General features: G+C 43.7%; 3 protein-coding genes across 9 annotated transcripts in view; 1 reads left to right on the top strand and 2 right to left on the bottom strand.

Moving 5' to 3' along the window:
• LOC140576826 (AP-1 complex subunit sigma-2) overlaps window positions 1-5,333 on the bottom strand; it is a 46,064-nt gene extending 40,731 nt beyond the window's left edge. For all 3 annotated transcript variants that reach the window (XM_072696460.1, XM_072696461.1, XM_072696462.1), the window contains exons 1-2: window positions 5,212-5,333; window positions 4,168-4,346 (exon numbers count right to left, since the gene is read on the bottom strand). In XM_072696460.1, the coding sequence (XP_072552561.1) occupies window positions 4,168-4,346 (179 nt within the window). In that variant the 5' untranslated portion in view covers window positions 5,212-5,333. The remainder of the gene's footprint in view (window positions 1-4,167; window positions 4,347-5,211) is intronic.
• A 2,778-nt stretch (window positions 5,334-8,111) lies between these two features.
• On the top strand, window positions 8,112-14,105 carry LOC140577406 (retinoschisin-like). The gene is made up of 6 exons (XM_072697373.1): window positions 8,112-8,169; window positions 8,490-8,515; window positions 10,107-10,296; window positions 12,488-12,629; window positions 12,922-13,117; window positions 13,953-14,105. Exons 1-6 carry the CDS (start codon window positions 8,112-8,114, stop codon window positions 14,103-14,105), a joined length of 765 nt encoding a protein of 254 aa, XP_072553474.1.
• Window positions 14,106-15,717: 1,612 nt separating this feature from the next.
• Window positions 15,718-25,582, bottom strand: part of LOC140576753 (cyclin-dependent kinase-like 5) — a 94,929-nt gene continuing 85,064 nt past the window's right edge. For 4 of the 5 annotated variants that reach the window (XM_072696334.1, XM_072696333.1, XM_072696335.1 and 1 more), the window contains 4 exons: window positions 25,071-25,176; window positions 23,079-23,201; window positions 21,404-21,583; window positions 15,718-19,091 (listed from right to left, as the gene is read on the bottom strand). In XM_072696334.1, coding sequence (XP_072552435.1) covers window positions 18,729-19,091; window positions 21,404-21,583; window positions 23,079-23,201; window positions 25,071-25,176 — 772 coding nt within the window. In that variant the 3' untranslated portion in view covers window positions 15,718-18,728. The remainder of the gene's footprint in view (window positions 19,092-21,403; window positions 21,584-23,078; window positions 23,202-25,070; window positions 25,177-25,582) is intronic. The other variant, XM_072696336.1, reaches the window with a different exon arrangement.

Genomic DNA, 25,582 nt, shown 5'->3' with positions numbered 1-25,582 from the left:
AGGCCCTCTCTTGCCCCCCGGATAAAAATTACAGCGTACGCTCAGGAGAAACAAACAAAAGAGGGAACCGAACGTGCTGCCGAATAGCTTAATCAACCGCGCGCCAGTGCATACTAACAACATCATCAGTTATCTGTGAATTTAGATGCGCATCCAACGTGGCGTTTACCGTCACAGAACCTCAGAGCCTGCGTGCACGGGAGTCTACGGCTCAGCCTGCTGACAGCGCACTAATGAGGATGAATTTACGCAAACACGAGACATGGCAGCGAATGTGATTCGACGGGCCACTTTTTCAGCAGTTCTGATGTTCATTTGATCTTGTCGACACACCTGAGGGCTGCAGCCAATCAGAAGATACGTCATTTACATCGTTTAAATGTTCATGGTTTATAAAGAGGTTGGTACATGGTCTTAAAAACCAGATTGCGACTGCAAAAAAGTAAAAAATACAGTTAGAAGTCAGAAGTGACTAAAGTAGACTTCAGCTGACTTCCACCACTGGCAGCAGCACAACCCCATGCTTCACAGTTGGCAAGGTGTACTTTCCGTGAAATTCAGTTTCTTCTCTTTTCCTCCAAATGTACCTTTGCTGACTGCTGCAAAAGTTGCTATTTAGTCTTCATCACGTGTCCACAGCACTCATTTCTAAAACTCATCAAACATTATGGAGACCACAATCCTCTACACTACACCTCGGCCAAGTACTCTTGAAAGAGGTGGGGCTTCAGTCTGCGTTTGAAGACAGCTAGCGAAAAAAGCCTTGATGCTTGTCTTTCGCGGTGGGTCAAGGCACGCCGTACCTGAAGCTGGCAGGTCAGCTTTTAAAGATTGCCATCAAGTACGGAGGGGCTGGTCCATTCTTGGCTATGTTGTCCAGCAGCAGGGCACTTGTGTGGCTAAACCTTTGACTCTTCCATGCAGATTATGTTTGTGTATGCTCTTACACACTGTCCACACTGTCAGGAAGCACCTAGATGCCTTGTTGACTGTGGTTTCCAAGAGAAACGATACATGAGAGGCCTTCAAAAAAAGACTGCCTGTAATGGATTAACCAGAGGGAGTTCTCTTAGCACGAGCGCTGCTGCAGTTCTGTGAAGTTCTGTAAATCTGCACTATTTAAGGTGGACAATTCCTGCCTTTTCGGGATGCCCTGTATGTTGTGGGTTGACTAATCAGTGGAGGGGTTTGATAAATCAGCAGAATTAGGGCTGACTGTTGCATCACGTTAGAAACTGAGCGTTTGGATCCCACAGATGGGACCCGTACTTGTGGAAGGGTTAAATTTCGATACACTATTTAAAGTTCGATTTTTTTATACATTTAAAAATCGGCACAACCTTAAACCTTCTCTTTTTCATACACAAATAGACACACAGACACACACAGCAGGCTGTCGAATGATCAGCAGCTTGCCTGCAACGGCTAGTGGAGCATGTTTTGTTATTGTTTGGCAGAGAGAGGTCAAAGACTACAGGACATAGCAGCAGGGTGAGCAAGCATTTTTAGGCTACATGTGGGTACATTTCTGTCCCCTCCCTGTCCTACCTGTCTGTCTGTTTGTCTATGTATCTATCTATCTATCTGCATGTTCATCCATTCTTAGGTCATTGTGGTCCTCCCTCCTGTTCCCCCAGCCAACTCCATCAGCTACCATGGCAACTGGTTGGCCTATATTAAATATTCTAATTTCTTCCCCCTGTACAGTCCAATCAGACCAACAATCCCTTTCATCCCTTCCTTAACCTGGAACTCCTATCTGCACATTAATGAGGCAGCCAAAGTGGGGGGAGATTAGCTATTCACCACCACATGGGCCACAGTACTCGGGAGAACACGCCTGGCTCAGGCTGCTTCTAGGAAAGTCAGAGGAAAAATCAAGTCGCTTGTTTTGACCAAAGGAAATGGGTTACAGAAGGTGATGTCCCCCCGTCCACACAATCAAGAGCAGACATATGAATTAAACATCTGGGAAAGACAGAGAGCCGTTGTTCTCACAAGCCCAAAAAGCACAGCCACGTTCTGGAGAGCTCAATCAGTAACTTCGCTGGTTACGTTAGTAACTCTTTTGAGGTCAGGTCAGGTCATACACATGGAAGGTTCCCAGAAGCAGCTGCAGGTGTGTCTCAATGGCATCCATCAAGCCGGTGGCGTTAACGCAATGTACAGAGCAAAGATATGGGCAAGTAAAACATGAGAAAATGACCAAATTAAGGATGAAACTTTTCTGTAATATTTTAAGCAAAATTTGTTGTTTATTTTGTATGTTTATTTTAATCATTTTCAACATAACCAAAAAATAAAAGGGCCCGAAGCAAAGCTCTGGGCATCTTGCTTGGTCAGTACTTAGTAACACCGCTTTGGCAAATCTCAAATGCTTTCTGTAGCAGCTTGTAGAGTCTTTCAATACTTGTTTTAGGGATTTTTGCCCATTTTTTCGTGAAAAAGGCTTCTAGCTATGAAAGATTCTTGGGGCTCTGCTATTTTGAGCTCCATCCACAGATTCTCGACGATGTCTCGAAGACATTATCCTAAGCTTTGCCAACTCCTGGAGGTTTTACATTTTTTCTAGCACATAAATCCCAAGGATCAACTTCTGGAGGTTTAAAATGTATGCTAGCTTGGGTATCCCAAGGATTGATTAACAGCTTAGAGCCTGGTCTTAGTTTTGAGGTTAATTTTTGCCTAGTTGCGGCTGCTATCCAGTGGTAAAGTGGGAACTATTATTATTTTATTTATTTTAGATGTTTTTAAAGGTGCTATACACATAACCCTGCCTTGCCTTGAAGATGGGGGACTGTGAGGGCCATGGCAAAACCATCAGCTTGTACATCTTAGGTGGTCTTCTGTGGATCTGTGTGTAGAATCATTATCTTGCTGAAGAAGCCCAACTCTTTTCATCTTCAGCTTTGGTTTTACAGAATTTCCTACTATTTAACTAAAGCCATTCTTCCTTCTACCCATGAAACATTCCCTGTGCGACTCGCCGCTACACAAGCCCAAAACATGACTGATCCATCCTTGTGCTGAAAAAGTGTTCTGCGTCCTGTGTTCTCCAAACATACCTTTCCTTACCTCAGCCAAAAAGTTCCATTTTAGACTTCTGCGCTCCGCAGGATTTGTTCCCAAGATGCTTCAGGCTTGTTCAGATGTTCTAAGGATGCAGGAAAGGTTTTCCTCTGACGACTCTTGGGGGTCTTGTATTAGTGCAGGTGTCGCTGCACAGTAGAACAGCGTACCACTGATGAGTACGTTAAATCTTCCTGAAAGTCTTGCAGTTCTTGACGTGTTTACCCTGCTAGAGCTGCCCCAGTCAAACGTAAGTGCTATTACTGTAAAACGGAAACATGTAGAAGCCACAATGTGGAAGACCATGCAGACTTGCAGGGCCGAGATGTGAGTGCTAAGGTGGCCTATTCTCTGTTACATTGCTTACTACAGAGTTATATTACAAAGAAAGCATAACGTGATCCTTAATTAAAAAACATTGTACTTTATATTAGAAAGCACATTTTTTAATATGGCACTGCTGTTTTTTTATCTACTTCAGTCCATAAAACAAAAAAACTAATGAAATGTAAAAGTAAAAGTTGTATTTGTGTATTGTTATACTGTTGCTCTATTGCCTACCCCTAGATATCAGTGACAAAACTGCAGCAATCGGCAAAAGATTTAGCAACACATTGTTCTACTCAAGCATAAAAAAACAGCTGAATTACTGAGAGGACACTGTAACAAAGGTGTAAGAACATCTAGTTACCCCAAAGTTGGCCAAATCAGTGTTAATTGTGTTAATTATATGTGAATAATATATAAAATTTGAGTACCTTTAAATCTGATGTATGTAAATGACATTTACTCTGATTGGCTTGGCTGTCTCTCAAACACTCCTCATAACTACAGGCTGTTATTGTAACCCCTGCCTTCCAACTGGTTTCTGAAATGACCACCAGAACCGTCCAGTTAACCCCTTAACACTCCAAGGCGTACAACCCAGTACCTACAGGGACTTCTCTACAAACTACTGTGTCTATTCTCTCCATTTGCAATAACACTTCACCTCGTCTGCACTCCACAGGCTTTTTAAGGGAATAAAGTCCTCTCGGCAACCTTGCTGGACCTGCCTGGCCACGACCAGCCCCAGACAGTCCCTGACCCCTCACTGACCTTTTGTAAACAATCTTGAGGTCCCTCCACTCCAAAAAGCTGCACATCTTGGGCTTCCGAGCCAGGACGGTCTGCACCAACTCCCGCGTGATCTTCTTCTTCTCCTTATCGGACAGGGGAACGTACCACTTCTGCAGGCGCAGCTTCCCTTGCCTGCTGAAGAGCAGCATGAACTGCATCTGGAGGGACGAGAGGTGCAGGTGAAGGAGGTGAAGGAGGTGAAGGAGAGTGTGTGAGGCAGTAAATGGGCAGAGGAGGGGGTTCAAGAGTGTAGGGAGAAAGGGATTATCTTCAGCCAGCCTAAAAAAAAGGGTGTCGATCATTTAGCCACGACTAGAGCCTTAATTAGACCCTAGATAGAGAGACAGAGAGAGAGAGATAGTGACATCCGGGTTATTAAACACCAACAATGCTGGCTAATATTGACCCAAGTATGAAGTAGAGCAGCTTGAGTCTCTTCAGATACTAAAAGTAAACACACACACACACACACACACACACCGTCTGTTTATGTGGACTCCAGCTAGCTAGCTAAGTTATTCTGCTCAGGGCTCCACACTGAGCTCTGTACCTATATCTATCTCTAGATAGCTAGTTCCCAACCTCTCGACACCACAGCAGAAACTCAGTGGGTCTCTTCAGGCTTTAAACCACAAATATATAAATTTAAGCGAATCGAAATGACTTGTTTACCACTGCTAATGTCATTTACACCCGAAACACGCGGCACATGGCCACATTTACAGGGGTAAACAAGGTAAAACACGGGCTTGTCCACTCCTCCACCGAGCCAGCGCAGAGTATTAGTAGAGAAACCCCTAAAAAACACGACTTCGACATTAAAAAAAACAACCATTTCATCTGTAGCTGAATCCCCTCCACCGTTAGCCGGCGGAGCTAAAGCTAGCTGGCGGACAGCGACCAACGGTCGGAGCGGACCGTTAGGCTACTTTTGAAAAGCAACGGCAGTTTGAAATTCTCCCCCATTCGTGCAGCTTATCTGACCGAGGCGGGAGAATGCCCCGAAACACGCCGTGTAGTTACCTTGACTGCGTTAAACCTTAAAACTTCCCACCGAAGCAGCGCTGAACGTGCCCCGCGCCTCGTCCCCGGAGTTTAGGGTCGGTCCTCCGAGCGGTTTCCCCGTCGTGTTTTCTGCCTGACAGATACACAAACCCATCAGCTGACCCCTCGCCCCTGATTGGCTGCAGGATTCCGTCCGAGCGATCTGATTGGCTTCGAAAGACCCGTTACTCCCGCCCAGCCCTCGAGCCGGTGATCTGACAGGCTGCGCCAGGCGTCCATCACGGCCGATGCGCCGCCTCCCGCTGTGGCTGTTGTGTGAGGGTGATTGTGCTCCTCTGTGGCTCCGGGCTGGATTAGAAATTGGAGAGGCGAAGCTATCAGTTATGAGCGGCGAACACAGCGAAAGGTCACTAAAAGCATTAGTCTAATCTCCAGTGCATTAAAGCTGTGGGTAAACACCGCGGGATAAGTGACTGTCTGACTTGTCTGCGTATTAGCAATAAAGGGATTGTCTGGTAATAGTTATTAAACACTGTTTACTGTGGACGTTTGCTCTCTCTCTCTCTCTCTCCTTGTATTTCTCTATGTCTCTCTCTCAATTAAATTCAGCTTGCTTTATTAAAAAAGCATTGCAATCACATTTATTTATTTATTTATATTACAAAACTAATAAATAGTACATTTAGGTTGAATAAAGGAGCTCTTTATATATAACAACCCAATTTTGCATCTCCATTAATACAGTTTTTCACTGTTTTACGTTCCTTTTTTACGATCTAATTCCATGGGCCAATAGAAATGCCTCAAAAATGGCGTAATTATTATTTTTTTTAAATAATTATTTATTTTAATAAATGTTAGTTAATTAGTTTTTAAAATAAGTATTCATTATTTATTTATTTTGGGTTTTTTTCTGTAAAATTACAATTTTGAACATACGTCTTTTTTGCGTTAGATAGATATTAAATTACTAAAACAAAACAGACACAATGATGTTAAATAGCATTTAATATATATATATAATATTATATTTAAAATATATGACTTTATTAAAATAATAATTTCAGTCTAATTATGTAAATAAATAAACGCGTCTCCTCCGAAAGCAGAGATTGAACTAACACCGTCCGCCATCTAGTGGTGGGCTAGTGGTATTGCATCGCATTACTTTTTTAATGGCAGTAAGTGGGATCAACTGACATTGCAAAGGAGACAAGCACAGCATTTTACTGTCTGTCACAGCAGATCAGGAGCCTCGGCCTGCAGAAATGAACCCATTAATGTCACAACAGCTAAATTTTACACATACAGGATGGTCACTTCTGAGTAGTGCTCAGAAAAGCTCAGAGATGTTATGGACCAAAGGAAATATACCATTACGTCTGTTGATACCGGGTAGGCTCCAGACCTGAAGCACTGCAACCCTGACCAAGAAGACAATGATAGAAAGATGGATGGCTGAATGGACATTCATGGGTTGTTTAACCCATTGCTTCTTCCTCATCCTCCTAGGGATTTTCTCTATTTTTGCGACTTGGTTCCTCTTAGTTCTTCTTTATGCTTTTAGAGAGTTTCCTCTCAGTGGTTCTTCGTCATGCTCTCAAGGCGTTTCTCTCTTGTCTTGGTTCTGGGGAGCAACTGATTACCAAGGCCTAAGCCTAAGGCCTCAAAATCAAATGCATGAAACTGGAGGATCTGATCAGTTTTCTACTAAACACTGTTGTACTGGTTCTCCAGGTGAGTCGGACTGCCTGTAGAGAGCCAGATGCTAGAGGTTTGCCGTGCTTCCCTTTAGAAGCCACTATTTGTCACTCGTTAATAACGGTTCACGTTGCCGCGGCTAATGCAGTGTATGGAGAACGGCCAGGTGTGAGCCAATCGTTCATCACCGCTGCAACACCACGGCGTGTGCATCTGCAATACATCCTGGGCGTTCAGCCAAGCACGCGTTGGTCATTTTTTTAAAAGCCGAAGCACGCTCTGCCCACCGCAGTAATTGTGTTCAGCAAGATCCATCATGCTGCGGCCTTGCTCGCTCACGCTAGAGATCAATGTCTCCTGCATAATCTTTATCACAATTCTACAGTGCAATCAAAATACGCCTCAGCTTTCCTCCTTTGAGGTTCGCGTGACAGCGGTCAGGCCTTTCTCAGTGTTTCCCAGCCTGTGGAGTCCTCAGGTTTCATACTTTGTCTCTCTTCGGCAACCGTGAAGTGTTCGTAAATAAGCTGGTGGTCTCGTAAGGTGCCTGGAGAAGGCCTACAAGACCAAGACCAAGATCTGGGCTGGGTTTCCTGACACTGGAACCCTCTCTCTACCAGCTGAGAAGATCTTCAGACTGACTGGCCTGGTCAGTTTAGGCTTTCCTTTATGCTCCTCAAGAGGCGCGAGAGGCCTTTCTCTCAGTGCTTCGTCTTCAGGCCTCTTGGAGTCTATATTGGAGCTCATGGGAGCGTCAGGGAGCAACTTAGGGCTAGGTGCTTCGCTCAAGGCCACTTCAGTCGTAAATGTCCCAAAACTTTTGTCCAAATATGTTTATCTGCTCCAGAGAGTCCTTTTTTAATGGCAGTACTTCTCTACAGGGACACAGTAGCTGAATGCATTCATTAAAAGGGGTGTCCACAAATATTTGGACATCTAAGGTATATAAGCTACAGTGTGTAGCTCCGCTGTGTGCCTCATCACTGTGGGATGTAGGAGTGCTGGTGTGGCTGAATGTCATGTTGAGCGTGTGAGAGATGATGGCACAGGGAGCGAGAGCGAGCGAGAGCAAGCGAGAGAGAGAGAGAGATAAGGAGTATTATTGGATGAGATGAGCAGTTCCCTGTGATGATGGATTACAGTAATCCAAACTGCTTGCCTGGGCAGAGAGCTGGCCGGCAGTCCGGCAGTCTGGCAGTCCAGCGATCAACAGGAGGATGGAGGAGTCAAAGGCTCTGAGTGTGTTTCTGCTGACCCTGCTGCTGTTAACCCATGGTAAAGTGTATGCGTGTGTGTGTGTGTGTGTGTGTGTGTATGTGTGTAGGGGGGGGCTCCATTTGCATAATGCTAATTGTTACGTTCATTCACTGTTAGCCAGAATAGCCCAATCTCTTTCCCCAAGCCCACTGATATCTGTAGTTACACAGGCCTATAGCTTGTCTTTGAGGTCTCCAGAGCTCTAGATAACTCTAGAACCGCCTCAATAGGCTGAAATGGGAGATTGTGGCGGCTGAAAGTGTCTTTTCTCTTTCCACTCTTCCCATTCCCATCCTGGCTCGCTCTTGTCCATGCTGCGGCCCTGGCTGCACGGGCAGTGTTCACTGGAGTTAACACCCAGGAGGTGAGTGCTTCCATGTTCTCCGTTGTTGTGCTGCATTCTCTACGGCTCTCTTCTGGTTGAGCTCTGCAGTGAAGGAGAGGTCAGTCGGTTTGGAGCCACACAGCGGTGTTAGACTCCCAAAAAAAAGCATCATTATGAAAGAAATCAGACTTCAGACTTAGTCTTTCCAACATCTCTGAGGGTCCAGGGTTCTGCTGGGCCTCGAACCAACTTCCTAAGCATTGTCGTTGTCTTTGCCATTCAGAAATCCAGCTTCTCACCAGCTCTCCCAGTATTTATACTTATGTACAAGCGTTTACTGCATCTGTCCGACGCTTTTATCCAGAACTATGTACTATTAGATCATGTTACACAGGCCGGAGAACCATAGTTCTCCCCTTTTTTAAGAGGATTATCGTTTAATCATGCCGCCTACATCCTCTACAGGTTCTCACGTTTGGCTGCTTGGCCAGAGCAGGCCATCGATCTCCCTGAGGGGTGTGATGGTGTTAGCATTTCACCCTGATGTACATATGGTGCTGCCTGTTTAATCATTTAGCTCATTAATAGTAAAATTATAAAGCAATTAACGCTCAGAATTCTGAACTCGAATTCTTTGTAATGAGCTCCCGTGACTTTTTCAGCTAATGATAACGCCCGAGTTAGCTAGTTAGCTAGCATTGTTAGCTGCTAACTATCTTTTCAAGCTACTTTTCAAGCTTTACAGTTTATTCAGCACGTCATACTTATAAAGTCACTATCTGTACCTCTGTCCAACTTAATATTAATAAATAAAATTAATAATTGTCTCCATTTTGGAAAAATTAAAAGCACTTTAAATGATAATTCCAGTGTTAGCGTTTCTTGACGTGGAGTTTTGGGGCAGCACAGCGTGTATTATTTTAATAATCCAGTCGCGCGCTGTTAATGACTTCCTAATTTAGAGGATCCAGCGGAGTTTAGAGGACAAACCTACACAGGACGAAAAATTAATTGGGTTTGGAAATTTTTGTATTCATCACATTCATTTCTGTCATTCGGAAATCCAGTTCAGACCTGGAGTTTCTAACATGGGAATGTCACGGATTACGGAATGACGCATGGCTTCTGAGGATCTGTGGACCCATCCGCAGCTGAACATCCCCGGGTCCATGGACAGAAACCAATCAGCTTGTTTTTGAGCCTATAAACAGCAACTCAGGTTGCCAAGTCTAAGTCCAGGCCCTGCACCTGCCTTTAACCCATACGTACAGAGAACACACACACACACACACACACACACACTAGTGATCAAACACACACAGTGGACAGTGAGTGAGCACACCTGCCCAGAGCGTCAAGGGCCCAACAGTGGCGGCTTGCCAAGCCACGTGTATTGAACCCACAACCCCGTCATCAATAGCCCGGAGCTCTAACCGCTGAGCTGCATTTCAGCTTGGACTGCTTTGTTTCATCAATGCACTAAAAAGTAGATCATCCAATCAGGACAGAGCTAATTTACATAAATCATAATAAATATGTGTCTAGTTGTGGTCAAGAAATGGTCAAACGAGGGAGACAGAATCTCTCGGTTAATTCTGAAAGTGTTTTATCATGGAAACGTCTGCCGTAGGTGGAGGAAGAGGAGCAGCAGGAGGATGAGCAGCAGGTGATGGAGCCGTGGACGGGTTCAGCCAACGGTAGAGCGTGCACGTGTGACTGTGAGACAGCATCTTTGCCTGGCAGGCCCACCCTAACCTCACCTCTGACCACCTCTGTCCCTCCAACATCTCCCTACAGCCCCTTCTTGGACTGCATGCCAGGTGATGCTGCCCACCTACAGGAGTTACACTGCAGTTTGAAAGGGGGAAGAGGGGTGGCGCTCTTCAAGCAGCCGCCAATTTGCATGAATAATGCTCTTCTGTGACTGTTCGCATTAGCATTGTTGACTTTAATTAGGCCATAGAAAGAGAGCTAGCTACCAACTCTAGTTAGCAACTAGTTAGCATATAGCACACACATGCTAGATCAACTAGCTCCCTCCAAAGACTAGTTAGCTCCATTCATACGTCATCTGTAAGATGAACTGAGAGAGTTGAGAGTTAAAGGTCATCCCAGGTCAGTCGTTTAGGGGTCCAGGCCACTAGGGGGTGCCGATGAATAATCATTTCTGACAGCTTTTATATTTACAACAGGGTGTATGATGTATTGATGTAGCCGATGAGCAGTCCAAAACATTAAGACCACTAGTCTAACATGCTGATGGTCATCTAACTGGTCATCACTCAGCAATAAAAACCAGTAGCTTAATGGTGAAACCATTTTGCTTGTTTACCTTGGACATTTGTGCCATTTTCTTGTGCTAGCTTAGCATTTGTTTAGCTTTTATATTACTTGGGTGGGCCGCTTCCATGTTGGGTGTTGTTTAGGGCTGGTGAATGTTGGGAAACTATCTGGGATCACCCCACAGAATGCTCGGTTAGACAGTGAACCGAACTCACCAGTATGATTAAAATCCGTGAAGTGAGTCAGTCAGTGCATCTTTTATAAGCAACTTTGAAAAATGGACCCGACACTAGAAGAGTAAGGAGTAAGAGCACCATCTACCCATCCGGAGAGAGCTTGGACAATTGTGCTCTCTTGGACTCGCTGGCCGCTGATGGCAAAGGGGCATGCCCTGGGATTTGAATCTGGATCCTTCTGGCTCAGTTTAGGCATTGCCCACCCATGCTAACGGTGGGGTTGGTGTGCAAGATCAACTGAAGGACAGGTTCACATGAGGCTGTGATGTAACTGCCAGTCCTGCCCAAGAGATTAGAGCAGCACTAGTACTTCCTTTGGCATAAGGTCATAAGCCAGATTGTAGGTAGTTCTTTGTCTGGTTGAAGGGTTCTTTGGATTGGTGAAATCCAAGCTTCTTTATAGAACCTTAAAAAACAAAAACTGGGTCAGGCAGGTCTTGTGGGGTGTTTTTCCGGTATGCAGTGGTCAGTACCTGCCAAAAGTGTTCCCAGAAAGGACAATCGGTGAACCAGCGGCAGGACCGTGGGCACCCAAGGCCCACTGATGGTCTGATGAATCATGTCAGCACAAATTGTCCAGGAATGGTTTGAGGAACATAATAAATTCTTACCCTAGCAGATCTCAGTCTGATCAAGCATTTGTGGGAAGTCAGATCCATGGAGGCCAAACGTCGCTACCTGCAGGATATTAAGAATCTGCAGCTAACATCTCACCTAACACCAGACACCTTCAGAGGTCTTGTGGAGTCCAGGCATCACCGGATCAGAGCTGTTTTGGCAGGACAAAGGGAATCTACACAATATAAGACAACCTTCAGAACTACTGAGAGCGAGAGAGAGAGAGAGAGAGAGAGAGAGAGAGAGAGAGAGAGAGAGAGAAAGAGGTTAATGGTAGAGAAAAGGCAGGTTGCCAGCATGTAATCTCATTACTAATGCAGTGATGTGATGGTAAGATTACAGGGCTCAGAATAGGGCCTGCGTTCCCCTCTGTACCCAAACCACATCACGGTAACCCGAGTGCCAGCACGAGAGCACACGTGAGGACAAGTGTACTGCAGCGCTCCAAGCTCTTTGACACGTTAGGGAAGGTCACCTGAAAACAAGGGAGCTTCAGAATTACAGCCATAGGACGACGTATGAGCTACTGGTTCCTTATTTCATATACTTCAGGTGAATCAGGTGTGGTGGGAGCTGGGAAAGCACTAAAATGTGCATGGGCAGGCACCCTTAGGGACACTTCAGGACCCTGAGGGTTCAGAACTTGAGGGTTCTTCCAGGAATCTTTACAATATGTCGAAATTCTTCACCTACTTACATCTGATTCACAAAAATGGGCCTTTAAGGTGTAGTTGAACCAATCTGGGTGCCCCAGACCATCTCTTAGGAGGGTGTCAAGGCATGTCAGACTCCCTATCAGTGGTGTATTTCAGGGAGTGGCTTACCTGTACATGGAAATCCAGCTCTCACTGTTTTTCTCTGTTTGTGTCCTCAGAGTGCCCTTACCACAAGCCCCTGGGCTTTGAGTCTGGGTCTGTGTCTTCAGAGCAGATCGCCTGCGCTAATCAGGAGCAGTATGTGGGCTGGTTCTCCGCCTGGGTCCCTAGCAAGGCCAGGCTCAACAGCCAGGGTTATGGGTGAGTCACACAGGCTTTGTCTGATCAGCTGTGGTTCTTCAGGATTAAAAAGGAGTCATTCTTGATCACACGCCTAAACATTGAGGTTCCCCAGGTGGTTCCTGGCTCGGTATTACAGTTCTGGGAAATCCCTTTACCTTTGTTTACACACTTTATGGTATGTGGAGGTTCTTGACGCCCACATCTCATCTCATTTACAAACAAACAAATCAATAGACAAACAAAAACAAATTTTCCAATCATTGAAATGTTCCTCATGGAGCCTAAGGTTCCTCCCTCCTCTCGTCCCCAGCTGCGCATGGCTGTCTAAGTTCCAGGACACTATGCAGTGGCTGCAGATCGACCTACTGGAGGTGCGAGTGGTGTCAGGGATTCTCACGCAGGGCCGCTGTGATGCAGACGAGTGGATGACCAAGTACAGCCTCCAGTACCGCACCTACGAGAACCTCAACTGGATCTACTACAAAGACCAGACAGGAAACAACAGGGTGAGCAACGTGGATAGGATCCCACATGCAGTGATGTGTCTGAAGTTCAACTAGCCTAGATTGCTAGAAGGGTCAGATTTTAAAGAGGGAACATTAAAGACATCAAAGCTCAGGAGGGATCATTCAACTAGCCAATCAGATTGCTAGATGGGTAATTCAACTAGCCAATCAGATACACAGAGAGAACGTTCCTCTAGTTAGCCAATCAGAGCTCAGAAAATGTAACTAGTCGATCAGGCTGCAGGAGGAAAAATCAATTAGCCAATCAGAGTGAAGAAAAGATAATTTATGTAATCAGATTGCAGGATGGAAAGTTCAACTAGCCAATAAGATTGCAGGAGGGAGAATATAACTAGCCAATAAGATTGCAGACAGCAGAATACAACCTAACAACTGGAAAATAATATCATTCAAGTAGCCAATCAGATTACAGGATGGAAATGTTAACTCACCATTAAGATTGCAGATGACCGATATCAAACAGCCAATCTGTGTGAAGAAAATTAAATTTAAGTAGCCAATCAGATTACAGCACGGAAAGTTGAACAAATAAGATTGCAGAAGGCAAAATTCTGCTAGCCAATCAGTGTATGAAAAAGATCATTCAAGTAGCCAATGGGATTATAAAATGGTAAGTTTAACTAGCCAATAAGATTACAGAAATTATAATTCTTTCCAATCAGAAAACAGAAAACAGATCACATGAGTTAAACATCAATAAGCCAATGGAGTACAGGGCAAAATACTGAAGTAGCCAATCAGATCACAGCACAGATGACTCGAATCTAGGCCTAAAAGGAAAGGAACGGTGTGTTACTGGTTTCTTCTCCCTCAGGTGTTCTACGGGAACTCGGACCGCTCGTCCACAGTGCAAAACCTCCTGCGGCCCCCCATCGTGGCGCGCTACATCCGTCTGCTGCCTCTGGGGTGGCACACGCGCATCGCCATCCGCATGGAGGTGCTGACGTGCATGAACAAATGCACCTGAACACGGCCGCCGCTGCCGCCCAGCCCCTGTGTTTTAGGCCTGTACTCGCTTTAGGGTTTCGTTAGAGAGCAACCAGAACCAGTATGATCATGAAACCGCCCCAGAGGGCCGACAGGTCACTCCAGTGCAGGTAAATCAGATGAATCGCGATAATCAAGATAATAAAGGTGAATGAAGAGTGGGTTAGTGTGTGTCGTCTCTGTGTGTGTGTGTGTGTGTGTGTGTTGGGTAAATGTGAGTGTATACAAAAACAAATAAATTCAATTTAATTGAATGTCTTATTTCCTTCAAAGAGAAGACATTTACTCAGCAGTATTACTGCCTAAATACTTAACGAGAAGGAGCTGCACAGGGTCTCACAATACATTTTTTTTTTACTTTTACCACCCTGTTACATTACATTGTTTTTATTTTCATGCCAATTAAAAAAAACATATATATATATCAGGGTGAGATATATTTTTTTATAATTAAAAAATATATATCTTAATAAAAATATCACTAAATTTGAAAACATGAGGTCAAGGTCAACATGTCCTGTGAGAAGAGGATGCCTGGTCAGCCTAGCTAACCACCCTGTTATTTTACCTCAGAATGAAACATGCTTTCCTTTATGGTAAGTTTTTTCTTTTCTTTTACTGGATGGTTGACGACATTGCAATGGATTACAGCAGCCACGTAGCCTAGCCTAGCCTAGCCTAGCCTAGCACAGGACTGTATTTTTTCTGATCCTTACCAGACGGTGTTGCTGACCTCTCAGGTGTCCTCTTGGCATGGTGTTCAGTTAGCTTACTGAAGAAAGTCGGCCTAGCATTAGCTTTTAGCCTTTTTTTTCAATTTTAGCACCTCCCCTTGCTCCCTTCGTGATGTGGCTGTCTCCTGGCATCCCTCACGGATTCCTGCTGCTGTGCTTCTTCCATTTGATCTAGCGTTAGCAATTAGCCTTGCATGTTCTTCCTGATGTCTTGAAGTAAACATTTGCGTTTAGCCTTGAAAATATGAATTTTTATGTGTGTGTGTGTGTGTGGGGGTGTTGCTAGCGGGTGGGATACATGTGAGTGTAAATATAATATAAAGTCAAGACTGTGATGTAACAGTTTGGGGGTTTTGGAATTGGCCTGTTTCACAGCTCTGAGGAACAACTTCTGAGTGTTTAAGGATCACGGATTGTCACTTCCATGACTGAACTTTTATTATTCAGCTATTATATTATATATTGGTGGAATTATCCTTAATTACATATCCCATACATTTACCAAAATATACACCATTTACACCAGCAGTGTTGGGAAAACGTACTTAGCATCACCACTAGTCTAGTCCAGTCTTTCCGAGCATGCTAACTCATGCTAAGTCCATTACATATTGGTGGTATTATTGGTACTGTTCCTTTAAATTCATGCTAATGAGTGTCACAGGGCAGATGAAGCTGAATATTCATTATTATTGACGGTGACAATGCTAATGATTGAGAGAGAGAGAGAGAGAGAGAGAGGGAGAGACTGAGTGATTCGCTGGCAGGGTATTTTTTAGGCCTCAGCGTAGGAGAAATGCTGAGGAACTAGGACTGAGAACTTTCCTCTTTCAGAAATGAAAACACACAGCGAAAAAAAAAAGTCCACAAGGTTTATTGAGAGATTACTGTCCATAACAGGTGTAAACAAGAAACAGGTTGAGAACCGAACGTCTGCGTAGTAACGGCGTTTACCCGTGAAAAAACGAAACTCGCTGCTGCAGATGAAACATTAATAATCTATGCTACCATGTCACGTCTCTCCTAGACGAGTCCAATCCTTTATTTTCAACTCCACTTCATCGTCTGATAAGCTGCTATAAATAGAACCGATTGTAGCCACATATTGGTATTAGAGTAACACACACTCACACACTCACACACTCATACACTCACACACACCCACACCCAGTGTCTATGGTAAAAAGCCTTTAATCCCAGGTTACAGTTAGTTTAGTTTACAACAGAGACTGTCCTCTTAAGTCCTTAAAGTTATAAAGACTGCATATAATATCACAAAGATGATGCAAAAGACTCCTAGATAGGCCGTTATACCATAAGTTACACACACTGTGATCGCTGCTGTTTGTACACTGGGTGCGGAAACGATCGCCGCGCCACGTGGAAAATTCGCAAGCCTTTCGTCTGAGAATGGCGCTGTGTTTTCAAAGTGCAAGGTTAAAGGATTACTCCAGCCTTTTTCAGAATCTCAGGATAGCAAACAGTGAAGAAATGATCCAAGATTCAAGCTAATGCTTACTCTAAAGGGGGCTTTCCTGGGGGGATTACAATAGTAATCAATAGACAGTTGCTTCATTTCACTTTTCTTTTTGCTTTTTTATGATAAATTTGATATATTTATTATTTTGTTTTCCATTTTCTCCCCAAATTAGACCGGCAATTACCCAGCCCATACGTACTCTCCCCCTCATGGCATGCAACGCCCCCTCCGACGCCATTTTCCAGGCTACCAACGTGCCTGGAGGGAAGTGCCGTGCACACAGCTTCGCCGAACCAGCCTGCAGGGTATCCAGGGTGGGTAGATGGCGCTCTCTCCCCCCACTGACCGCAGTGAAGTGATGTGGGTGGAGAGAGCACCCCCCCCAAAAAAAAAAAAATAAAAAATATGGGTCCGGAGGTGGGTAATCCTTACAATAATCCAATAAATAGAAGAATAATTGTTGTGTGCTGTATCTGATTACATCCCCAATTAGAAAGTTACGCTACGTTACTAGTGTGACGCTATAAATACCTCAGCCTAGGGCTGGCCAGTATTTAAAAAAATATTATATCATCACAATATCACAATATTTAAAGAGATTTTCACAATACACCATATTCATTGTGATATTCTGACACATTTATAATATTGTGTATCACAATAAAATGTCTTGCAATATCGATAAATTATCATCATATTGCCCACCTCTACCTCAGCCTTACTCTATATAATTGGAATGACTTGATCGGATTGGGGGAAAAACTCCAAATGAGTGACGGTGGATGGGTGGAGGTGCGAGAGGGCCAATTATACTCTCTATTGGACTCCCGATCACGGATGGCTGTGGCATCGCTGCCGATCAAACCTGCGCTCTCCCAATGACGGGGCCAGCGCTTAGACAGTAGGGCCACTTGGTAGTCACTGAAACAGACAGACTGAAAAACGCTGGAGTGTTCCTTTAAAGAGAACGTTGCGTAGAGTTCTTGTTTCATTCTGAGAAATGCAGGAGTTAAGGCTCTAGATTCATGGCAGAGTGTGGGAGAGTCAGTAAGAGGCTGTGAATATCACTGGGCCTCTAGTGTTTGTTAGTGTTCGAGGAGCTCCTGATGTGCTGTGTGATGCTGGTGTTAATGCCATAGAGCAAAGCTAAACCTAATCTATTCATATATAGTGAAGCGATTATCCCAAATTCAGCTAACTAACTAGCTAACTAACTCTCACTTCAGAGAGTGGGTATTTTTTGCTTTTATTTTTTAATTTATTTATTTTTTGTTTTTTTTGCCTGGATGCATATTTTTACCATTTCTATGCTGAAGTATTTACAGATCTTCTTGGCCATTGACATCTCGTGTAACTACGAATGAATCAGTACCACTCAAGTGGACAGCAGTATGCAGTGAAATACGTTTGCCTTACCTCGAAGAAAATTGGCTTTTGCTTTTCGATGTGGCGATGTTCGGTGTCTGTGTATTGTCTTTGCGTATTGCGATAAATAAGCTGCTTATTGAACCTACCCTTCCTCCTCACAACCGTACTATTAGGACTACAGCTCTAAACAGAAACTGGAGTTTTAAAAACTAAAATGTTTCCTGTGTTGGTCTCAAAATATTGCAATACAGTAGTATTTACAGTGTTTAAATAACACTAAACCTGAGAATATACAAATGGAACTGGCTTTCACAACGTACGGACATTTACAGGCTGCAGAAACGCAGTGCTCTTTTTGATGTGCACGGCGGCGTACAGCGCCTGGGAGTGCTGGGGGATGTAGTGGATGACTGTGGCCAGAAGGTGGTGGCATGACACTGCAGGAGGAGTTTGGTATGAGTCAGGATGACTCTGGTATGTCCTTTGAAAAGCTGTGAGAAATGGTTCGTTGCATTTTATTGGCTAACAAACGACAAACAGGAGTCTGTTGTTAGATCTGGCTCTTAGCTCCTACGTTAAATCCACTGCTTAGAAAGGAACGTAACACAACGTTGGATCGTACGTTATAATGAAAGTCTTCTATAAACTTTATCTGTGTGTGTATATATATATATATATATATATATATATATATATATGCAGTACATATATATGTTGTATATATATGGAGAATAATATACTATACTAGATTAATTATACATCTTATGTTTACATAAACAATTTTTTTTCATTGAAATTATATTATATTATATTATATTATATTATATTATATTTATCCAATAACAAAAAAATACAGTCCATAAATAATATTACAAATTCTATTAAATATGGAAGATAAAAAAAAGAGATTAAGACATATCTAGGCCTACCCTTTAAATTCAAGAGTACTCAAGAGCAGTTTTAGCTCACTCTCCAATCCTCCAGGCCTTCGGGTGGCGCTGTGGTTTGACACCCCACCGCCTTAAAGAGCAGTCTCTTTCAGGTCGTTGAGGTTCGGCATCCGTGAGCGGGACGGCCGGCCAAAGCCGTGTCCGTTCTGTCCTGCTTTGGAGGCCAGCTGGTCCGGGTAGGGGTTCCCCTCGGCCCGAGCCAGAGCCGCCGAGTGCCACGAGGACTCCAGCTGACCTGGGAGCGGGTACTGGCGGGATTTGGACTGGGACGACCCTCCTGCACCTCCCACGTGACCTCGGGACTCCACGAAGCTGCCCCCTTTCGAGGAACCTGGGTTAGAGTGGGGGAAACGCAGGTCCGGGGTGGCCGGTTGGTTTGAGGAGGAGGAGGAGGAGAGATGAAGGAGCTTGCGGAGAGACTTGAGCGGCTGGTTCTGGGAGGAGAAAAGGAGCCGACACAAATAAGTGGTTGGTGTGGCGCAACAGATAACACCATGACCTGCCACTGAGCTGCCACACCACGTGGGAGACTGGGGTTCCATTCCCAGGCTGGGTGACTATGCTGTGCTACACCAATTAGAGTCCTTGGGCAAGACTCCTAACACTACATTGGCCCGCCTCTGTAATATAAGCAATCTTGTAAGTCGCTCTGGATAAGAGCGTCTGCTAAATGCCTTAAATGTAATGTAATGTAATGAGTCACCGCAAAGATCAGCCGTGCCTCGGACCCCGAAGCCATTATGCATTTCAGCTGCTGTATTTCATAGATCAGCAGGCAGCTGGGATGAGACTTTTCAGCTGACTGGACAGATGGGCCTCACTTCAGCGTCTCTGGACGCAGTCTGGGATCAGATTAGCCATATGTGCTGACTGAGGGCCGGCATTTTAACCCCTTAAATGGCCTCAGAGAGTTTAACTTTCCGGGTCGAAAACTTCTATTACCAAGAAAAAGCCCCACCAGTTTGTACAGAAGTCCCTGTAGGTGCTAAGTAATACACCTCAGTGTGTGATAGGCCTCTCTACCAAAAAATACCGTAGATATCCAGCACTGAGAGTCTCGATCATGTGCTTGCTTTGAACTTTTAACTTTAGAAAGAAAAAAGAACCTTCATCTAACTCAAACTCAGATTCACAAGGTTTAAAAGTATATCTAAGCTATTATTGGCTAATTCTATTATTGCTAATATTGGCTAATGCTGTTTTGCCCCACCCAGTGGGGCATGGTGACATAATCAGCCAATCAAACCAATTTCAGGTTGACTTTAATTCCTGTTACTTTGCTACAAAAAACACAGACCAGATTCTCAAACTTTATAATATGATTATTTTAAACTTTTGATTATTTACATTTTCTTTAAGATTTAGAACATTTCTACTTTCTTTTTTTTTTACTTTTTTTTTTTTATGAATTTGTAAAATATTTCAGAAATCCTAAGCTGACCCTAATCTGTTTTGAAGTTTAAACCTACAAAGAAAGAAAATAACAGATTTTTTCCTCTTCTAGTTTGGTACTGCCAATTAACCCACCTGTTCGTAACAATAATACTATTATTGCTATTATTGGCTAATACATTATTTTGCCCTGCCCAGTGGTGCACGGTGACAAAATCATAACCAAAAGGTGTATTAAACGCAGCGAAAATCATGACATTCTGACAGCAACTGTTTAATATGATCTGTGTACAGAACTAACAAAATAATACATTTCCATTTTTATTTCAGCTTGATGTTATTCCCAGTTATTTTGCTACAAGAAACACAGACCAGATAGATATGAGAACTTTACTTGCATATTTATTATTTATAGTTTTTATTGTTTAATTCTTTCTCTCAAGAACGTTTTTTTTTTAAGTTTAAGAACCTTAAACCTTCCTTATTTAACCCTAATTAACCCAAACCTTTAAATAAGATTAAACTTTAAACTTATACACTTTATTATAAATATTATTATATAATTATAAATCTTTACTCTTTTTTTTAGCATTTTTAGTGTTGCCATTTCACTTTAAACCTTTTTTTTATAAAGAATTTTTGTTTGTAAAATATTTAATATTTGTTTCAGATTAAGGCTGAAGACAGCTGATGGAATATTACAGGATAGTAAGAGTTATGCCTTTTAATTTATATAATCAAATGAATTGTGTTAAAGATGATCAGGTCCATTTTGACTATAGGTTGAGTTTAATCCCAGCTACTCTGCATCAGGAAACACAGACCAGATTCTCAAGCTTTTAAATTTTAGAAACATTTAACATAACCCCTCCAAAAAAACCTAACCCAAGCTCACAAGTCTTGTTTTAAATTTTAGACTTACAAAAGATTATACACCTTTTTATTATTATAATAAAGAACGTATGAATAATCCAGAACTAATGTCTAAGGCAGGGGTCATCAATTGTGGTCCTGTTGGGCCTCAAATCAAACAATTCAATTAGTCAGTTAATTACCTGTTTTTTTAGTTTGTGTTTAAGCAAAGAAATCACCAGACTGTGCTGGACAGCAGATATCCAGCTCCAAAGTCAATGACCACTGGGTCTATAAACTGTAATTCCTACTGATAACTTAAAACACTGCAGTTGACGGCATGCTTGGCGGTGTTAACTCAGAGGCTGCTCACTATTGGCTGCAGGATTACTTGCTAAAACCCCTTACAGATCTCTACCTGACCATTAAGACCTTCATAAGCAATATCTGAGAACATCTGCATGTAAGAACCGTGTGAATCAGTCAGCTCTCTCTGCCGTACCTGAGAGTGGGTTTCAGGTAGCCTCTCGGCTGGCCACTCGCTGTCTCGCTCCCGTTCCTGCTCCCGGTCCCGGCTTCTCTCGCGGTCTCTGCTGCGTGTCCGGTGCCGGCTGCTGCCCTGGTGACCGAAGCCCCTGGACGACTTCTGCATCACCACCTGATCTGGACCTTCATTCAGGACCTGACCAGAGAGGAATGACACAATGGCCGTCAGTCACACTAAAAGCATCCAGTCCTGGTGCAAGAGCCAAAGCCACCAAGCCTGCAAAGCCCCAAAAGGACACTGGGAGAGAGGAGGAGGGGTGACCTTCATCTACCACACAGCTGTACTTTTCCTATGCTAAATCTAGCGGTGGAACATGAGATATATTTGAGTGCTAAGTTAAAATGCTAGCTAGTACATTCTTGAATTTCTGGGCAGGAGAACAAATAAATGTGCAGTATTAAGTATACCTAATAAACTGTCTTGAGGAATCTGTGTTTGTTTTCTCGTAATTTCTCAGTGCAGTTTTGAGAACTTCAGCCTGGAACATGACTCCTGAGCTCCGACACAGAAGCTTTAATAGAGAAAATGCTTCAGCAACTTTTTAAGAGATAAATGGATGATCAGTCATTGGGCTGGATTCAGCTAAGAGCTGAGAGAGGAGCAGCTGTGTGTGTGTGAGTGTGTGTGTGTAAGAGAATGAGAGCTAGTTATGAGATTTAATCCATATTTCAGCATAAATAAAGCGTAATCTACCCTCTGAGCTCAACAGTAGTGAGACAGTAGCGCTAGTACCCCTCTCTCTCTCCAGCACCACTGGACCTGCATCAGACCTTAGTTTTAGATGAACCCAAAAAATCATTGAAACCCCCTCCAAAATTTAGACATGCAGGGACTTCACATTATCATCAGCATCATCATCATCATAATCATCATAATGATCACCACCATAACTATGATCATGTAGCTGAATGTGCCTTGTGAAACACCAGACCTGTGAAGTTTTGCAGCTCTGCATTTATTTATTTATTTATTTATTTTTAAATGTAAAAAATTATCAGATTTTATATTTTTTCACCCATTTTCCACCTAATTTGGACCGCCAATTAGACGCCCCCTCCAACTTGTGCACAGTCAAGCCTCTCATTTTCTAAAGCGCCGTCAATGCAACACCACTGGGCAAGTAACCGTCGCATGGGAGGGCAGCACGGCATACCCGGCTTCGGCCCAACGCCCAATGTAAGGGGAGATCGCCATCTACCCACCCAGGAGAGCAAAAGGCCAATTGTACTCTCTCAGGGCCTCAGCTGCCAATGGCGAGCAGCATGACCGGGATTTGAACCAGCAATCTTCTGAGTATAGTGACGGCGCCTCAGTCCGCTGGACCACTCGGGGCAACGTAAACGTGAAGGCATTTTCAGGTGGGCCGCTTTTCTTCCTCACATATGCAGACCTGCTGATGACTCCTGCTTTTAACTGCTGGCTAAACTACCCAAAAATGGCAGCCAACAGCAATGAGACTGCAGGAGGACAACGTCATGGATCTGGTGAAGCACAGAGCACTACCACCCATTTCGTCTCCGGGCGGTAAGTGCTGATTAATAATGTGAAAGGCATGCGATGGCAGAGGTTCAGTTTAGTGTGGTGGCATGTCAGGAGTGTTATTATGCGGTAGATCAATGGGCAGTTATACCATAGGTGAGGCCACTAGGGGGAGTACTCTCTCTGAGGAGTTACGTATAAAGCTAGTCTTTGAGTTAAACAGAGGGAAAAGGGATTTCTTGATCGCAGGACCTCTGCTTTCTCCAGCGTCCACCTGAAATACAAGAGGCACAAGACTGACAGTGGGACACAGCACAAACACTCGTACATGTGTTCACACACACAAACACACACACACATCTAAACACAGGCACACACTGAGCTGCCACTTTGATAGTGTGTGTGGTGCAGCTGCTGCTATTACTTTGGGTGTTTTTAGCAACACTCATCAAAGTGTCCTAAAGGTTTGCCTGGATTTGCCAGGATCAGCCATAACATTAAAACCACTGACAGGTGAAATGACAATCACTTTGATTGATTAAGAGGTTGAAGGTAATCTGAGACATTCTGACCCGAAACAAAATGTGATGGCTGGACGACGGGTCAGAGCATCTCCAAAACATCAGGCATGTCTTATAGGCAGGGGTGTTCCCAGTATGCAGTGGTCAGTGCCTGCAAGTGCTTTGAGAAAGGACAAACGGTGAACCAGCGACACGGTCATGGGTGCCCAACACTCACTGAGGCGTCGCCTCCCAACTTAAACTGAAAGGATCTGCTGCTAAGGTTTTTTTTTTACCAGATACCACAAGAGACCTTCAGAGGTCTTGTGGAGTCCATGGCTAAATGGGTCAGAGCTGTTTTGGTGGCACCTGGAGGAGAACCTGATGAGTGTGACTGATAAAGTAGTGTGGAAAAAAACCCTGCACCTGATACACTCGCACCAACAACACACACACACTCACTCACACTCACAGACTAATGAGTTTAGGTACAGGGGAGGGGTTGATAATAAACTGGCACTATGCTTATACACTGTTAAAGAGTGTGAGGTCCTTGAGGAACTTTTGGAGGTTCTTTCATTTGAAACTTTCAAGAAAAGGTCTTTAGAAAAAAAGGGTTCCTTGAAGGTGCCTCAAAGTGTCTTAAGAAGATCCTCCACAGTTTCAAACTGAAGAACCTCCAACGTTTTCTCAAGGATCTTAAACTTTTACCAGTGTGTGGAGGAATCTCTTAGGGTTTTTAGAAGAAAAAGGTTCCTTGAAGGTTCTTCAAAGTATGAGGTCCTGGGTTCAATCCCCAGCATCTCCACTGAATTTGTCTTTTGTGGGCAGTGGTGGCTCAGCGGTTAGAGCGCCGGGATATCGATAACAGGGTTGTGGGTTCGATTCCCGGGCTCGGCAAGCTGCCACTGTTGGGCCCTTGAGCAAGGCTCTTTACCCTCTCTGCTCCCCGGGCGCTGGAGTTGGCTGCCCACCGCTCTGGGTGTGTGTGTGTACTCACTGCCCCTAACACGTGTGTGTGTGTGAGTGTGTGTTCACTACCAGATGGGTTAAATGCGGAGGACACATTTCGCTGTACAGTCCACACTGTACAGTGACGAATACGTGCACCTTTACCTTTACCTTAAGATACTTCTAATAGTGTAGATACACATGCAACTGGTGATGCACAGATAGCATATAAAATATAGCTGGTACAGGTATCTGTACCTGGTATTAGGATTTACTTGACTATCAGATATAATAATATATGTGGTATCAGTGCACCTCTTAAGATGCTTTGAGGAACCTTTAAGAAAAGCTTTTAAGAAGAAAAAGGTTCCTTAGAGGTTCTTCAAAGCATTTTATAAGGTTCCTCCATGGTTTCAAACTGAGGAACCTCCAAAAGTTCCTCAAGGATCTTGTACCATAATAAAATATAGCTGGTTTCTGTCTTTGGTTTTGGGCAAATACCTGACTGTAAGATTTCATATGATTTCATATCATCGGTATCGGAGAAGTGGCATCAGTGCAACCCTACACACAACCACATACACTGCATACACTCAGGTACACACGGACAATAATACACCACTTAATGTACAAAATACATAAACGTAACGTCCATGTTCGGACACAGGCAACAACAAGAGGATAAGACTGACCGTCTGAGATTTCTTCTTCTTTTTCTTTATTGCTCTGAAGAAGCCTTGCTTCTCCTTCTCTTTGGCTGGTTCTGGCGGACTCAAATCCAGCGCCTCGGGCCCCGTCCTAGTAATACATGGATATACTGTGTGGGAAACTGTCCATATATATATATATGTCTATTTATTGAACCTTACTACTTAAAGCAACACTATGGAAAATGCTATGGGGCCTTTCTTGCTCCTAGGCTCCCCCCTACAGTTGGGAAGTGCAATTCGCGCTTTGAGGGCATGTTTTTCTGGACGAGCTGAGAGATACAGAACCGTCGCTGAAAGGTAAAGAAGGTGAGTAGAGCAATATTACAGAATTTTGCACTAATAGCTAGCAACGACAGCGGCACTATTCTCCCTATTACAGGTCAGTGGAGCATCACAATGATATTGAAGCTGTTATTTGAAGGTAAAAATTCTACATAGTGTTGCTTTAAGGGTCTGGTTCAGGGGTTTAATGCACATAATCTCCAAAAAATATC

This window comes from Salminus brasiliensis, chromosome 14 (genome assembly GCF_030463535.1).
Source record: "Salminus brasiliensis chromosome 14, fSalBra1.hap2, whole genome shotgun sequence".
Lineage (NCBI taxonomy): Eukaryota > Metazoa > Chordata > Actinopteri > Characiformes > Bryconidae > Salminus > Salminus brasiliensis.
The sequence above is the reverse complement of the archived record's forward strand: the minus strand, read 5'-3'. Positions and strand labels throughout refer to the sequence as shown.

Coding starts and splice junctions, on each gene's coding strand:
- LOC140577406 (XM_072697373.1), top strand. CDS start 8,112: ATGGAGGAGTCAAAGGCTCTGAGTGTGTTTCTGCTGACCCTGCTGCTG. Junction 10,297..12,487: donor CTTCTTGGACTGCATGCCAG/GTGATGCTGCCC, acceptor TTGTGTCCTCAG/AGTGCCCTTACCACAAGCCC. Junction 13,118..13,952: donor ACCAGACAGGAAACAACAGG/GTGAGCAACGTG, acceptor CTTCTCCCTCAG/GTGTTCTACGGGAACTCGGA.